The sequence below is a fragment of the Hemicordylus capensis genome, chromosome 1 (assembly GCF_027244095.1).
Source record: "Hemicordylus capensis ecotype Gifberg chromosome 1, rHemCap1.1.pri, whole genome shotgun sequence".
Lineage (NCBI taxonomy): Eukaryota > Metazoa > Chordata > Lepidosauria > Squamata > Cordylidae > Hemicordylus > Hemicordylus capensis.
This window is the reverse complement of record NC_069657.1, coordinates 210551421-210568356: the sequence shown is the minus strand read 5'-3', so window position 1 is coordinate 210568356 and position 16936 is coordinate 210551421. Positions and strand designations below refer to the sequence as shown.

Sequence of the window (16936 nt, the reverse complement as noted above, 5' to 3'; positions counted from 1 at the left end):
AGCAGCTTTGGATCCAGGCTCTTCTCTCTAAACCCAGGACTAGTACTGCTAGAAGGAAGCAATAACAGATCTCTTTGTGCTTGATCGCAAGGTATCGTCACTGGATGAATCCTGGTATTGGTCCCTGTTCAAAGGTGGAATATGTCTTGTCCTTAACCACTCACTTGGTCACCATTTGCCATCATCTGGGCGTGTGGTCTGCCTTGTGTCTCTCTATTTTACACCCGCACAGCAAGGGTTGCTTTGAGCTCAGCCAAAGCCTTGTTGCGCAGCAGTGTGTGTGTACAGGGGAAGAGAGGAACAATTCTGGCTGCTCTCTCCTCCCTTCGATAGCACTCTGGTTTCCAAGAATATGTCTCTGAGACCCTCAAGAAACAGATTTTTGGAAGATAAAGCGCACTTATGGAGACAGGGGACAAGTGAGCAAAAATTGCTCTGCTGCTTGACAAGGCTTTGGCTGAGCTCGGAGCAGCTCTCATTGTGATGCTGTGCTGGATGAAAGGCAGTATTCCCAGCAGCTGATGCTGCCAGTTGCCATTTCTTAAAATCTACACCAAGGGAGCAAATGACCATTCCCTGCCCCATTCTAGACTAAAAAAAGATGGCACCCAGAAGATGGCAGCCAGTCTTCAGAAGCACTATTCCTTCTTCACATGCTGCTGAATCTCCTGCTGAAATAAAACCCCACCAATACCAAGTCCTCCTGCCTCTCAGAGCACACATTTGTGTGTGGGTGATTTACTTTAAGGGCTCACTGAGTGGGCTACTCTGAATTCAGCTCAACAAGGCTGGTCTACATATATCTTTGGCCCAAACCAGAATGCTGTGACACAGCACACAAGATCCAAAGAGCTTCTTAAGCCCACACAAAGGTCTTGCAAGTGGAATTTGCCTTTAAAAAAAAAAGGAACAGCAGATCACCATCACAAAGACTCTTTGCAGCATCTTCTCTGTTTCAAAAGCAGTTTTCCATGAGGTGGGCTGCTGAGATTGTGAATGAAACAAATCTAACCCTCAAGGGCTCATTGAACTACTTTTACTCTTCTTTTGATCCTGCTATCAAGTAAGCATGTGTGTCCATAATTATACATAAACCCATGTCTACAAGAAGCACGCTCCCTTACTCATACTTGAAGCAATGTTTTCTGCTGAAAGGTTTGGAGCAGGCTGCTATTTTCAGAGTTCATAAGTGCCCTTCTACCTAGTGACCTATTTGACCTCTGCTGCCTGCACAGGATAAACATGGCTGTGTGTCTCACATTTCAGTATTTTGCCTCAAAACATCTCTGGACATCTTCAGGAATGCAGATAAAGGAGTAGTTCATTTAACTCCGTCTCTATCTTTCACTTCAGCTGAAGCCTATGCGAACCCGAGAGTTTTCCCTGCAAGACTTATTTTTATGTACAGTAAGTATACTAAAACCATACAAATGCTGGTTTCAAAGCATTCCAAGTAAGAGCATGAAGTTAATTTATGCCAAAAGACTGAAGAGGCTTCCTGCAAAACTCCGTGCTTTATTTACAAAGTTGAAATCATATGGAATTCTTGGAATCAAATATAAAACTATGAAGTCCACAGAGTGATGTGCCTAGAGAGAAGCTGCCCAGCTGTAGTCCATTCTTCTTAATCTGCGCAGTTCTTTTTCCTGGGCTTTTGATAATGTAGGTGTCATGTCCTCCAGAGACTCTGCTGCTGCCTGTGGAGCCTGGTGGTGCACTTCAGCAACTTCGACTTCCTCATCCGATTCGTTATCTTCCATGTCACTTTCCATTTCAACTTCATTAGCAACGTCACCCGCACTAGAAAAAGAAAGAGAAAGCATGAACAGAAGTGTGCTCAAAAGCAACAAGAAATATTATACTGCGGATTGTAGAACTAAAATTGATGAGCAGAAGCCTCATGTGATGTGTGTGTCTCAGTGCCTAAGAGCCCCTGGTGGCGCAGTGGTAAAACTGCCGCCCTGTAACCAGAAGGTTACAAGTTTGATCCTGACCAGGGGCTCAAGGTTGACTCAGCCTTCCATCCTTCCGAGGTCGGTAAAATGAGTACCCAGAATGTTGGGGGCAATATGCTAAGTCATTGTAAACCGCTTAGAGAGCTCCGGCTATAGAGCGGTATATAAATGTAAGTGCTATTGCTATTGCTAAGAGTAAATGCAAAAACCTTGTGGGATGTTTTAGCTCTTAGGGCAGAACTACCCATTACAAAGCAAACATGGGGTTCCCCTCCTATATGCAATGCTAATGACAGGGCATTTCTGGGGGAAGATTGTGCGGAAGGGGGGTTGCTTTACTCTCCTGCTGAAAGGGAACACCCTGGGGGCATTTGCACAGGAGGAAAAGGTTAATGACACCCAGTCAGACATTCTTCCTTGCAAATACTTCCCTCGCCACTGAAATCATATTTCCTCAGCCAAGGAAAGCAGCCGCTTGGCTGGTCAGCTGCCAAGGGCCCAGTGCTAATACCGAAGACCACCTCTATGCCCATGTATTGGTCAGCCAAAGGCACAACATGTTTTTTCTGCTAGCCATCAACAGTCTAGCTGTCCCACTAGCCCTGGAGATGGGCCGGCCTGTGAGCCTTTACCCTAAAGGTCCCTTAAAGAGCACCCCCCTGTGGGCACATGTTGAAAATGCACTCATTTCCCATCCGATGCCTCCAGCACCAGAACCAGCTGTGGTGTAAGAGAGAACAAGTTCCAGTAAAGCACTGGTTGTTAGGAGGGGAGGCAAAATGGCTGGATTCTAATGCTAATCGAGGACCTGCATAGAATGCCTTCCCAGCCCAGTCAACTGATGCCTCAGCTACAACAAAGGAAAGCATTTAGCAGAAACAGAAGGCCTGGGCAGAGGGAGCAGTCAAGAAAAGTGTTGGCCTGTGTCTGGGCCGGGTCTTAGGACCCAGAAGCAGACCAGAGTGGAGAGGTTCCCACTCAGGTCCATTCCCTCGGCTGCTCAGCAGTTAAGACAACTGGCCTGCAGAAGGAATGTGCACGTCATGATGCAGCTGAACAGCGAAGTGTTGCTCACCAGCTGCACCCAACTCTTAATCTCCCTCTCCTCTGCCTCCTTGCACAGGGGACAAAGTCTCCCATCCCATACGAGACATGACAATTACATTTCAATATTTTACATTTTAGCGACCACTCAGTTGGATTCTTACCTTGAATTTGTTTTGGATACCAGCAGCGAGTTGATAAAAATGGGACACAGGAAAGAGGCAGATGGTAAGACGTGTGCTGGAGTGTGAAGCAGCTGGTAGGGGTAGTGGAAAGACACAAAAGATGAGCTTTGTTAAGAGGTCCGTTCAGTAACCATACTATCTGAACATGCACAATGTTTACACTCTTACTTCTTTGACAGCAGGTGAATCTTGTGCCAAGCTATTCTGGCCAGGTGCTTTTCTAACTTCTGCAGCCTCTTTTGTCTGTTGCTGATGCTTTCCCAGGAGCAGGTGAAAAGGAGTCAAAGGGAGGCTCTCCTCCACTGCCAGCTAAAGAGCAGTTGTGAAGAAGACACACACCAAGATTAAAAATACAGGAACTTTTCTTTTCTTTTTTTAAAAGAGAGAGCACTTAGCTTTGAAGAGAGAAAAAAATGTACTGGCTGACATCTAGATTACCAAAGCGCTTGTGCAATAACTAAGTTGCCTTCGTGTTGCGGCCCAAAGTCATGGGGATTTCTGGAATTGCGCTCCTGCACCAGAGTTCCCAGCAAGAGACAGGAGGTGTGCCATTGATTGGGCACCTTGTTGTGTTAATGGAAACATGTTTGTGCTAGCTCCAAACCTGCTGTAACTAGATAGCACAACAGCTTTCTGCCAATACAATATGCTTGAGCAAGAACTTGGTCTGGATGTTAGCCACAGGTTTTTTTGTTTTTTTTTAAATGCAAGCTTGGCAGCAGCCACATACAGTTGATCTTAATGGTCAATACCCGACAGGCTCAATTATACCATTTCAGCTGTATGAGACAACTAATAATCCGACCAAGTGATTACAAGCCCTTCAGAGTAAAGTTGCCATGCTCACAGGTGAGTCCCAGGGCAGTTTGCACACCTGAGGTGTCTGCAAGCAGGTCAAGATCAAAGCTCAGCCACCTAATTATACAGCGCCACTGCAGCTTGGTCCTGCATGGCAAGTTTAGGGCAGAGCAAGCTCTACTCCACTTACCAGGAAAAGCACCATGCACTTTGAATAGGAACTAGGGCAGTGCAGGTTTATGCTGGAGCCAAAATATCCACAGGTGGTTTGAAATGGGACACCATTGCTTTTTGCATGTCTCTTTGGACAGAGCAAAAGCTGTCTTTGGACAGAGAACAAATGTTGTGAACAGCGACTGCCTCCTGAAACTGGTTTATACTTGACTAATTATACATTTCAGGGATACATTCTGTGCTTTTCAAAAAATGATACCACTCAGTTTATGGGAACCAACCATTGTCCAAGTGGGAGCTCTTTTGCCCTGTTAGCAAGGCCTTGGCAACAAGGAGATGTGGCATTAGAGCCTTTGGGGCACAAACAACTTGCACTGCAGGTCAAGTGAGCAGTCCCACATTTGCAGTTCTTCTCCCTGCCCCTAGACTCTTTGGTTTTGGTTTCTATAAAATTTGATCTATTTGTTTGGGGTTTGTTTTTTTAGCATTTGACAAAAGCTAAAAATAAAAATACAAGTATGTTGATTTGTGGATACCTTGAGCTCTCTTCACACTATTTTTTTTAAATTGCTAAATACAGTACTGATGGAAGTACTCTGGCTCAGTTCACCTCAGCATAGGCATTATATGGTTTATTTTTAGTAAACAGCCCAAAGTTTCACTGTTCATACATGTCTGTATCAGCAAAACTTCAGTAGTGTAGAGAATGTCTCCGCTTTTCAAATCCAAGTGCCAAACCACATGTTGTGCTAAATGCACTATTAAGAGTTGTGTTTAAAGTGGAAGCATCTCTGCTTGAGCAAAATGCAGGCATATGGAGGGAGCGAGGGGGAGGAGACCTCTGAACAAGACTGAGACTGTGGTGTGCGAGGATGGGTTTATATCAACCCTTACCACCCAGGTACTGTTCCCCAACAAAAACCTGCCTCTAAACTGCTTTTTGCCCCCAAAGTGGCTTTTGCAACCAGTAACTGATGGGAGGGACCACTTTCAGTGGGAAAATGGCATAGACACAAGGAGTATCCTCTTCTTTACTATCTCAAATGGACTGCTTTTTATCAAGGAGATGTGTCCACTTTTAAGTACACCTCTTAATGGCTCACATACAAGGAAGTAAACCACTGGTCCAAGAGCGGGGCATGGACACTGCTTGCGAGCCTGTCTACAGTAGGGATGTGCACAGAACCAGCGACTGTCAGTTCCAGGGGTGGGGGTGGGGGGAATGCACGCACAACAGGCACTTCCAGGTACTTCCGGTCTGCCACTCCTTGGGGCAGCAAGGAGGTACCCTACCACCCCATGGGACTGTTTTAATCCACAGTGCCTGTAGGGGATATGCAGCGGAGTTGGGTAGGTAAGGGCACCCTCCCCGGTCTTTAAAGCTACCCCCCCACCTTCAAACTGGCCAAACCGCTGGACTTTCGAACCAGTTCAGAGGTCCATAAAAGGGCCTCCGAACCGGTTCGTGAACACCCCTAGTTTACAGCCTGCTTCTGCTGCTTCCGAAAGCAGGGCTGAACTGTATCTACTAAGGAACGCACCATCGCAGTTGTGATCCTATTCCCATTGTGAATGATGGGCATAGAGGCAGAAGCACACACACCTCTCTCTGAGATGGGCAGTTCGTTGCACTGTATGTGGCCCAACGTATTTGCTACAATGTGTAGTTTGGTCTTAAGTATGATACATATGCCGAGCACGATCATACTTGAGGCTTTAAAAAAAGGGGGGGGGGTCACAGTAGGTGTATGGTGCTATACACTGAAAAGATGCTGAGATGCAAATGTCCCCACCCCAGATCTGAAACATTCACACACACACAGATCTTTATGAAAGAAAGCAAAATTCCCGATGAAGCTAAAAATTGATCAGGGGACTCTACGAATCAACTGGACAATTTGGATCCAAAGATCCACTTGGCAGGTGGGGCGAGTCACTGATTTGTTACCCTCACAAAGAAGGTCCAGACCTTGGACTGCGTTGCAGGCCACTCCACAGTGGTCACCTTTGGGAATCTTTTGATCCAAGCCTAGGATCCAAGGATCAATCTTTTGATCCTATTTATTTGTATAAATAGAGGACAACTCAGATGAACCTTACAAAATGGAGTCATGTTTTTTTGACATCCCATAAAAAGGGATACTCTTCTAAAAACAGTACCTGTCTGCTGGAAGGTGAAAGTCTCTCTTCTGGGGTCTTTGTGCTAAATGTCATCAACTCCTTAAAAGAACAGAATGAAGTAACAAGATTACAAGGCAAGAACTTTTTTCTGAAAAAATGGCACACCACCCAACGTACTGATTTTATTTTATTTTTTACGTTTTTTTTTACATTTTGAGGCAAATACGCCATGGGCATAAAGATGTGATTACTTACATAAGGCATACATGTTGCATATACAGTCCAGAAGAGACATGTAACAAAGGCTGACATGATGCACAGCCTACTGCCTCTGTAATGGTCCACCCTGAGGGTACTGCAGACATCAGAGGCAGTTCTGACACCATTTTGAAGCTGCATTTCCGCAGATCTCCCCAGTGTTCCGATCTACAATTACTGCTTCAAAATAGTGTTGGGGCTGCCTTTGAAGCTGGCAGGAGCCCTGGAGCAGGCCATTACAGAGGCTGCAGGTTGCATCATGTAAGCCAAACTGTAGTATTGTTCTTCTTGCTTGAAATAGATTTCTCTCTCCTTTTCAAGTATAGCAAGGAAAATCCTTGTTTTTAAGTTGAAACCCTAACTTGATTAAATATCAACAGAATGTTAGAGGTGGAGTAAAACGGGCTTTAAAACTCCCAGTTGGCCCCTGACCTAAACAAGAACACAAGAGCCCTACTGTATCAGGTCTATCAGATCCAACACACTGTTTCCTACAGCAGCCAACTGGATAACTCTGAAAAACCCACAAGCTGGGCGTGAAGGCAATAGCTCTCCCCTGCTGTTGCCCTTCCCAACAATTGGTATTCAGATGTATACCCCCTCTGGAATTTCCACATAGACATCATGACTAATATCCGGTGATCAACTTATCCCCCATAAACATGATCAATACATCAAAGCTGGAGGCTATTACTACATCTTATGGCAGTGAATTCCATACATTATGCATTGTGTGAAAAAGCACTTAAGAACACAAGAACCACCCTGTGGATCAGGCTCAAGACCCACCTAGTCCAGTGTCCTGTTTAACACAGTGGCCCACCAGATGCCTCCAAGAAGCAGAGTTTCCCCTGTCTGTCAAAAGTCTCCTGCCAATCAGTTTCACTAGATGGTACCAAGTTCTATTATGAGGGAGAAAAACACCTCTACTTTGTCCTCACTGTGCACTCCTTTATACATCTCTATCTTGTCCTCACTTGGTTGTCTCCCCCCAGCCCCACAAAGAGACCTAAATGGTTTGCCTTTCCTCATAGGCAAGGTGCTCCAGCACATTTTTATAACCTTTCTGTCCAGCTTTTCCAGCTCAATGGGGCTATTCACATGACCACAGGGTGAGCAGGGTTCAACCTACCTCCCTGCAGATGATCCATCTTTGTTGCCTTGTCATGCAATCCCTGCAGCTACATAACCTGCGCTGCCAGGAGCAGCATGGATCACTATCTGCACTGCTCCCATCAGTGCAGATCAACAGAGGCCAGGATTTGTTTCCCCAGCCTCTGGATAGCCCACAAGGCACCGCACGACAATCACAGTGCTTGGGGGATTCCCCTGTCAGACGGGTGCTCTAGACGTCTCGGGCTGCATGGAGTCTAAGGAGACACATGATCCTGGCAGCTGGGTTAAGAGAGCACTTGCGCCTTTTACCTTGGCTAAGAGCGTGGCTTCAGAGCAGGGTTAGATTGGGCAGGAAAGCCAGGATCTGTGTGGATCCCTGTGCTCCAAACGAGCAGCCCAGCCCAGACTAGGCTGCCCTAGTTTGGTCTAGGCCACTTGTCAAAACAGCCTCTGTGTATTTTCTGAGATGGGGCAACTAAAACTGTACATAGCATATGGCCACACCACAGATTTGTATAAAGGCATCACAACACCAGCACTTCTCTTCAAAATCTTTTCCCTAATAATCCATAGCATGGAATTTGCTTTTTTCACAGAGCTGCACACTGAATTGATAGTTTCATTGAACTATCCCCACTAGAACTCCCTTTGCTGGCTAGGTATTATCAGCTCAATGCCATCTAAACACCACCTCAGAAGAGGCATTCCCTTTCTCTCCCCCACAGAGGAGGGAGTTATCTACAAAGTATGCCCTTTTCTTCAGATCAATTGGTTTGTAATTTTTATGCAGATTTAATCTATCAAACTCATATGATTAACTAAGAATTCTTTAATCAGGATGACAACCCTAAGAAGAACCAATAAAAACATGTGGAAGTCAATGTTTTGAAATACAACAATTTCTTGGACAGTTAAGGAATTCATGAGAATAGAGCAGATAATTAATTCAATGCACTGAAATAATAGGCAGTGCAGTAGAAAGAGTGTTGCGTATGGCACAGCACAGCTCCCCAATAAATCATGAAACTCACAGGGTGGCTTGAAATAAGTTTGTCTCTCTCCTTCTCTTTAGCCTCCCTACTGTACAGATTGTTGCAAGGATAAAATGTGATAACACCACATTGAAAAGGCCTATAGAAATGAGTGATATTACAATCTGACTTTCTAACCCACTAGTAATTCCGTACAGTGTTGTCCAGTTCTTTCCCCTCACCTCATTAAATAATAAAAAAACAAGAACAAAAACACTTACATGTGATTCTGTGAGGAAGTAAAACTGAGATTGACTAAGCCACCGATATCTTTCTGCACGAATACATTCAGGCACATCTCTTGGAACAAAGACAGCCCACTGGACTCTGCCTCTGCAGATATTTTTCTGGATACACAAAGGCTGTGGTTTGCTGGGCTGAAACACAAACACTGAGGAAAGAAAGACAGATTTTAGTTTCCCAAAACAAGGCTTCTCAACACCTCCACATCTGAGATGGAGAGTTGCTGAGTACCAAAACTGTAAAGGAATTCGACATTCAGTCCAATCTTTCATATGGATAGAGAATCCTATAAACCCAACCTTTGTAAACTTGTTCCCTATCATAGAAGCACTTGAGTGCCACCAGCAGTGAGTGGTATGAATTAAGATGCATCACAATAGGCCCAGTTCCCACTGAGATACTAAACCTGTGTCCAGGTTGTATCACCATAATAAGAAGTGGGCTGGACATACCTACAGGATGAAAAACAGCAACACCAAAATCCTGCACTATGAACAGCCTCCATCTATGGGCCTTAAATACTTTACCAACAACACCCCCTTTTATATAGAAACAGAGAGCTGAATGGGAGAATAACATCCATTGACCTATCCCTATGGGGACAATTATTAAAAGACGGTGTGGTGCCAGGATTTCCAGATGCCCGTGAAAAATATCTTTGCTTTTCCTACAAGCCAGCAAGGTCTAAATAATAATAATCATCTTTGTTTGTGAGCTGCTCCATAACAAATTGTTCTCTGGGCGGCTCACAACAGAGGATTAAAACAAACAACACACACACAACACATTAAATCATAACAGATAAAAAAGGTAAAAAGAAAATACAATAAAAGCAGCTTTAGAATTCATTTTAAAATCTGTTTAAAAACAGAACAAATCTGAAAACTCAAATTTAAAAACTTGAATGTAAAAGGCCTGGGTGAACAAAAAGGTCTTTACCTGGCATCTAAAAGAACAAAGTGACGAAGCCAGGCGGACCTCACTGGGGAGGCTATTCCATAAACTGAGTACAACCACTGAAAAGGCCCTCTCCCTGGTAGCCACCCACCTCACCTCGTTGGGCAGGGGCACATGGAGGAAGGCCTCTGAAGATGATCTTATGGTACAGGTAGGGACATATGGGGCAAGGTGCTCTCTCTCAGGTAACTTGGTCCCAAGCCATTTAGGACTTTAAAGGTTAAAACCAGCACTATGAATGACATCTAGGAAGACTACCTGACAGATGCCGAACTGAGGACAACAAAGGATCCTTATTCCGAATCTGAACATCATGGAAACATGGTATAGTTTCCATGCAGAGAATCAGTCTATTTTAAAGGACTTTCAGACAGGTCTAAGGAAATAAAATATTTTCCTAGGCAGTATACTTTCATAGTTTTGGCCAGCGATCCTTGACAAAAATGAAAGAAGCCTTTGTACTCACAGTCTGAGTATTCCGAGGTCTGTGAAATTGCAGCAATGTTTTCAGACAAACAGTCAGGTTGCAGAACGCTGACATTTAATTGGGCGCTCCATTCCACTGAAAAGCAAGAACCACCAGACATGAAAGAGAACCACAGACTCTCAAGCAGAAAATCTGCTACAGAGGAGGGCAAAGTACAAGAGGAGACAGGCTCAGAGATGCGACTGCAAATTCAAAGCAAGCCTTTCAGACAAATTCACGCAGAGATGAGCTAAATGTGTGGGGCAGGTAGTTAACCTTTGCAGCAATGATGGGTACTTAGGAAATGTTTCTCAAGCTAAAGGGTCAGTTAATGTGCCTTATCCATGGGAATAAACACAGACAAGCTGTGATGCATTAACTTTGAGCAAGCTCACAGATGAACGATTCCCACTACTGGATCTTGATGTGATCAAGAAAGGCAATTCTTTATTATGCTCCTATAAAAAAAGGACTAGACATATTCATGCAGGACAGGGCTATATAAGGTCATTAGCCACAACAGCTGAATTGCAAAGCATTTTGTCCGGGTGGGGCAGTGGGAGGGGGACATTAAAGCAGATTGTTGAAACAAAAGTTAAATAGATCAAAATCTATAGCTGTCCAAGGATGATAAAAAAGGTTAAAGTAATACTGCATAGCTGGCAATTAATGAAAAGTCATCTAGGCTTTGTCTGTTAAATGCATTGTAGGTTAACAATGCTATATAGTTCTGCATAATCACCCAATAGTTTATTCAGTGATTGGCCACTTGAAGTCAAACTAGAAGCTGTTGGTGTTAGTTGAAACATACAGCAATTGCCATCTTTGCCAGAATGATCAATTTTTTTAAAAGCCAAGAGAGAAAGAAGAAACTCCATACAAGCCTCCTGGTCTTACATGTACAGCTCAGCAAGTTCCAGGAGCACAAGAAGCCAGTACTGGTGCTGCCAAGAAGGTACTTGCAACAGCTTAGCCTTCCAAAGCACAAGTTTCTGGAAGAACAAATAGCAGAGTCAAGGTTAATCAGCTATAAATCTTGCGTGCATGAGATATCACTGCAGAGTCACAATCATCTAACCCCAAGACTGGGCCACTTCTGGCAGCTATTTCTGCCCACTTCTCTGTTGCTGCAATGTCAATCCAAGCAGGTGAAGTAAGCACTAACTTTTCTTCAACCATGCCTGCTTCAGGTGACATGTTTCCCTCATGTCTTTTCCCGCTTGTAGACTGATCAGCTCCTTAAAGATCAACCTCCTCTGTAGTTTGTGTTTGCGTACTAGTTAAAATTAAGTTGGATTTTAAATGGGGGGGGGGAAGTGCACTCAAAGGCAAGCACTTTTAAGGGTCTGAATCTTGCCATGCATAAAACAGGTAGGTCACTCGTATCTGCACAATGGGAAGGCTATCATTTGTGTTCAGGCAACTTAGAAATTCAGGGGTTAAATATTGGCTAATCTTTTCCTAGGCCATTGCCAAGCAACCTTTGCCTTTCTTCCCATATTGGTCTCATGAGCAATTGTGTGCACAGACTTTGGGACAGGTTCTTTTTATAACCACATCGTTCTGACCAGTGTGATCCCCTTTGCTCCTGGTATCTTGCAATCAGGTACGTGTTTATTCTACCTCTGGGAGCTTAACGAGGCTCAAGAGAAACATTTTACAGACTAATTAAAGAGCAGCAACTTCCTACATCATCCTTTTAGAGCAATCCACTTAAGATAACACTACTGAATGCAGGTGCTAAAAGGCAATACAGGATTTCTTGGGCCATTCCAGAGCTTCCCTAAAATTGTCTTCCAGACAAGGAGATAAGTCAGCTGCTTGGATAGCAATAGCAATAGCACTTACATTTATATACCGCTCTATAGCCAGAGCTCTCTAAGCAGTTTACAATGATTTAGCATATTGCCCCCAACATTCTGGGTACTCATTTTACCGACCTCGGAAGGATGGAAGGCTGAGTCAACCTTGAGCCCCTGGTCAGGATCAAACTTGTAACCTTCTGGTTACAGGGCGGTAATTTTACCACTGCGCCACCAGGGTGCAGGATGCCATGCTGCCAGGGCAAAAGGTGAAAGGCAATCAAGCAGACAGGGGCACACACAGGCACCATAACCTGCAGGAGCTGCTCTTATTTTGTGAATGTATAAGCCACAGGACCCTCGGGGTGACTTAGCCATGTTTTTAAAAATATTCCTTGGCAAAAGCATTGCCAGTATTGTGAGACTGGGGCAATAAGTCAATTGGGCAGCTTACATGCTCAAAAGAATCACATGTGCATCCACAGTTTTATCTGGGGTTTTCACCACTGCCGTCTTGGAGATGAAGTGGCCACTGGTTAATTTTAAGAGGCTCTCCTCAGAGACTGTGGGAAATGCAGAAGTGAAACTTAAAGAAAAAAGCTCTGGCTTTGCACACAGTTTCCATACATGCATAAAAGAGTTCTTTTGTATATCCTAGAAGTGCCAGCTCATGAGATGCTCTGTATCCCAAACCTTTCTCTACTCTACCCCTCCTTATCAACTGTTACACCTCACTTCTAAATCCAAGAGCTTGAACTCTGAACACACAAATACTTGTTCCAGCTTCATTTAAGGCAAATAATGCAATTACTGGGTTTGTGCAAGTTATTCTGGATGAAGGAAATCAAGTTCATGAAGGGCCAACAGAGTTGTTTCTAAGAAAAAACTGAAACCATAATATTTTAAATTTGGGGAACACAATGTTCCCCAAATCTGCTCTGGACCCTTGTCCTTCAGGGCTAGCAAAATTTGTCAGGGAAGGAACACGTAGGTGGTTGGAGACAATTATTTATGTTTCACTAAGGGAGGGCAAGATGCCATCAAGCCTCAAGCAGACAGTGGTAAGGCCACTATTTAAAAAGTCCTCCCTTGATTCCAACAAGTTTGATAACTATCATCGGCCCATTTCAAATCTTTCTTTTTAAAGCAAGGTGATCGAGCATTTGGTGTCTGTGCAGCTGCAAAGGATCTTGGATGATACAGATTACCTAGACCCTTTTCAATCTGGCTTTTGCCCTTAGTTTGGGACTGAAACTGCCTTGGTCACCCTAGTGGATGACTTACGCCTGGAACTAGACAGCGGGGAGTACATCCCTGTTGGTTCTGCTGGACCTCTCAACTGCATTAGATGCCATCAACCATGGTATCCTTCTGGACCGCCTCTCAGATATAGGGATCAGGAATGGTTCTGGTCCTTTCTGGGGGGAAGGTTCCAGAAGGTTGTGCTGGGGGACTTCTGCTTGGCCTCTGCCCTATGGGGTCCCACAAGACTCAGTATTGTCCCACATGCTGTTTAACATCTACATGAAACAACTGGGTCTGAACTGGTGTCATCAATCTGCAGATGACACAGCTCTACATTTTCCCGACATCAGATCCTAGGAAGCACTGGATGTACTGAACTGGGGGCTGGAGGCAGGCTAGCAAAATGAGGTTAAATCCAGACAAGATGGAGGTGCTGCTGCTCAGCAGAAAAGTCAGTCGGGGATAGGGTGATTCAACCAGCTCTGGATGGGGTTGTACTCCCCTTGAAAGAGCAAGTGTGCAGCTTGGGGGTGTTGCTGAACCTGGCTCTGCTTTTGGATCTTCAGGTGGAGGCAGTGGCCATGGGAGCTTTTGCATAGCTTTGGCTAATGTGCCAGCTGCACCCCTTTCCCGAGAAAGCACATACGGCCACTGATAGCCATGCCTTAGTCAGGTTGTGGCTGGATTACTGCAATGCATTTTATGTGGGGCTGCCCTTGAAGAATATTCGGAAACTTCAGTTGGTGCAGAATGCAGCGGCTGGGGTTCTCTCTGAAACTGCTCGCTTGGAGCATATTTCACCTATTTTGAAAAAGCTGCACTGGTTGCCAATTTGTTTCTGGATCCAATTCAAGGTTATTACCTTTAAAGCCCTTAATGGTTTGGGCCTAGATACCTGCCTGCTCCCAAGAGTTTCTGCCCACTCAACAAGGTTGTTAGAGGGGTCTTTGCTCTGTGTGCTGATGCTGGAAGATGCTAGATTGTTGTGCATGGAGGACAGGGCCTTCTCTGTTGTTGCCCCCAGGCTCTGGAATGCTCTCTCAGTGAATGTCCGCTCTCTAACATCTGTAGCTGCTTTTAAAAAATAACTAAATAACTTTTTATTGGTTCAGGCTTTAAGCCCTTAGAGGTTGCCAGGCCTCCTAGCTCTCCTGCTTCCATTATTTTTTTATGGTGGTTGTTTTTACTGTTTAACTGATTTAAAGGTTTCAAATTATTTTAATAGAATTTTATTGTATTTAACTTTTGTAAACTGCCTTGGGATGCTTTAAGAAAGACAGTATAAAAACTGAATAAAATTAAATGTGTCATGATGCATTTCAAAAAACAAGCACATACAACCCTAACTTTTACTTAAAGTAAAATAGAAAAATGAAAAGTAAACACATTGTTACGTACTGTATTGTTCCAGGAGGATGGCAAAAAGTACATTTTAGATCCCATGTTTCCGAGTCCCATACAGTGATTGTTTTTTCAAAGCTAACTGCAAGCAAAGAGCCATCTTCAGAGAAACAGCAATTTGTAGCTTGATAGTTGTGATAGCTTCCTACAAAATCACAGGTCCAGCCTATGCTTTGATTTGCTAGAAAAACAAGATATAATTTTTTTTAAAGAACGATTATGTTAAGAGAAGAATATGGGGGAAACAGAGTACATTGATCTAATCATATTAAAGTCAAGTAAGTTAATATCTAAGCTTATATGTTTCTCATGAATTTACTAAAATGTTGGGATCATTTCAAAACCATTGTCTCAATTAAGTTACTTTTTTTTTTTTTTACGGATATGTTCAACAGCAATTCTATTATCCTAACCACATGCGGGATACCACTTTCCCTGGTACAAACATGACTCCAGCATTGTCATTAAAACAGAAGTACTACTACATTCTCTCTGAAAAATTAACATTTTCAAGAGTTTGGGTGTGCCCACCTCAGCTGTTGTCTCTATGATGTGTCCAAGGCTTTGATCAAGATTCCCCTTTCAGAGTTTTTTGCAGGGAAGTCAGTACCACATTAAAGAGGTGCAATCTTTATTACAACATTCCTTGCAGTGGCTCAACAGAAACAGTGAGGAACATTACTTTACCCTCTAAACATCACCACCACCACCCCTCTTTGGTGCTAGAAACAACAGGCCGGCCACTTGCTTACAAGTAGGTGGCCCAGCCTTGTCCTTGCAAGTGCATAAGATAATCTGGACAAGTTACCCATGTTATTAAAAATGACAACAGAGGCTTTAAAAAGAAAAGAAAAGAAAGAAATACACATCTTTAAAAGAATCCAATCTCATATTTTGAGCTAGGGTACATAAGAAGCTGTCATATACTGAGTCAGACCACAGGTCCATCTAGCTCAATATTGTGTACACAGACTGGCAGTGGCTTCTCCAAGGTTGCAGGCAGGAACCTCTCTCGGCCCTATCTTGGAGAAGCCAGGGAGGGAACTTGGAACCTTCTGCTCTTCCCAGAGTGGCTCCATCCCCTGAGGGAAATATCTTACAGTGCTCACACTTCTAGTCTCCCATTCATATGCAAGGAGGGTGGACCCTGCTTAGCTAAGGGGATGAGTCATGCTTGCTACCACAAGACCAGCTCTCCTCAGGGCATATTAAAGGGTGCTCTTCCCCAGGGTATATTAAAAACAGTGGAAGGAGGAAAATCAGCTTCCTTAACACTCTGACCTATATGGAAGTAGCCTGGTCAGGTTAGTAGAGTGGAGTCAGACCAATTTGAAAACCCTTTAAAAACTATTTTCAGTAAAGATTTTTATTTTTTTTTGGCCACCCAAACACTTGGCCTTATCTACAGAAGGGTGCCATCTATCGTTTCCACCTAAACCAATATTAGGTTTTTTGTTTGCAGATTTCTTTCTTTAAAATAAATGTATATACAGTTCCCCAGTGCAGAGATGAAACTAGCTCTTCACCACACAGACAAGAGACTGGAGAAGTAAGGAGGCAACCCTTTATCTCCATCGCCACCTGAAACCTTTGTTTAGCATTTCAGCCTGCAGGGAATAGCAGGTTCAGGCACTTACCTGCAATAGGGATGTGCACGGAACCGGTTCTGTGCACTCCCGGGAAGGGGGTTTCTTTACGGGGCAGGGAAGGCGCTGCCTACCTGCGAGCCCCCACCCCACCACCAGCACTATTGTTTAAAAAAAAGAAGTGGGCATGTGGGACTGCAGAATCCCTCCCTGCGCCCCAATCAGTGTTGCCACCGAAGTGGCTAATGCATGTTAGCCACTTCCGTGGCAACACTGACCTGGGCACAGAGAGGGACGCTGCAGTCCCACATGCCTGCTTTTTATGAGAGCGCCAGTGGGGGAAAGTGACGGGAGCAGTCCCACATGCCCGCTGCAGTCCCACATGCCTGCTTTTTATGAGAGCGCCGGTGGGGGAAAGTGACAGGAGGGGGCTGGCAGGTAGGCAGCACCTCCTCTGCCCCTTAAAGAACCTTCCCCACCCTCCGAACTGGCTCAAATGCCAGACCACGGAACCGGCTCAGTGCTCCTAGAGTGGAGCACTGAAAGGTTCCATA

At 44.3% G+C, this 16936-nt stretch overlaps 1 protein-coding gene across 2 annotated transcripts in view; it reads right to left on the bottom strand.

Moving 5' to 3' along the window:
• Nucleotides 1-1495: 1495 nt before the first annotated feature.
• WDR75 (WD repeat domain 75) overlaps nucleotides 1496-16936 on the bottom strand; it is a 38894-nt gene continuing 23453 nt past the window's right edge. For both annotated transcript variants that reach the window (XM_053272681.1, XM_053272688.1), the window contains 8 exons: nucleotides 14794-14977; nucleotides 11246-11340; nucleotides 10349-10444; nucleotides 8904-9073; nucleotides 6317-6376; nucleotides 3353-3493; nucleotides 3164-3255; nucleotides 1496-1800 (listed from right to left, as the gene is read on the bottom strand). In XM_053272681.1, coding sequence (XP_053128656.1) covers nucleotides 1590-1800; nucleotides 3164-3255; nucleotides 3353-3493; nucleotides 6317-6376; nucleotides 8904-9073; nucleotides 10349-10444; nucleotides 11246-11340; nucleotides 14794-14977 — 1049 coding nt within the window. In that variant the 3' untranslated portion in view covers nucleotides 1496-1589. The remainder of the gene's footprint in view (nucleotides 1801-3163; nucleotides 3256-3352; nucleotides 3494-6316; nucleotides 6377-8903; nucleotides 9074-10348; nucleotides 10445-11245; nucleotides 11341-14793; nucleotides 14978-16936) is intronic.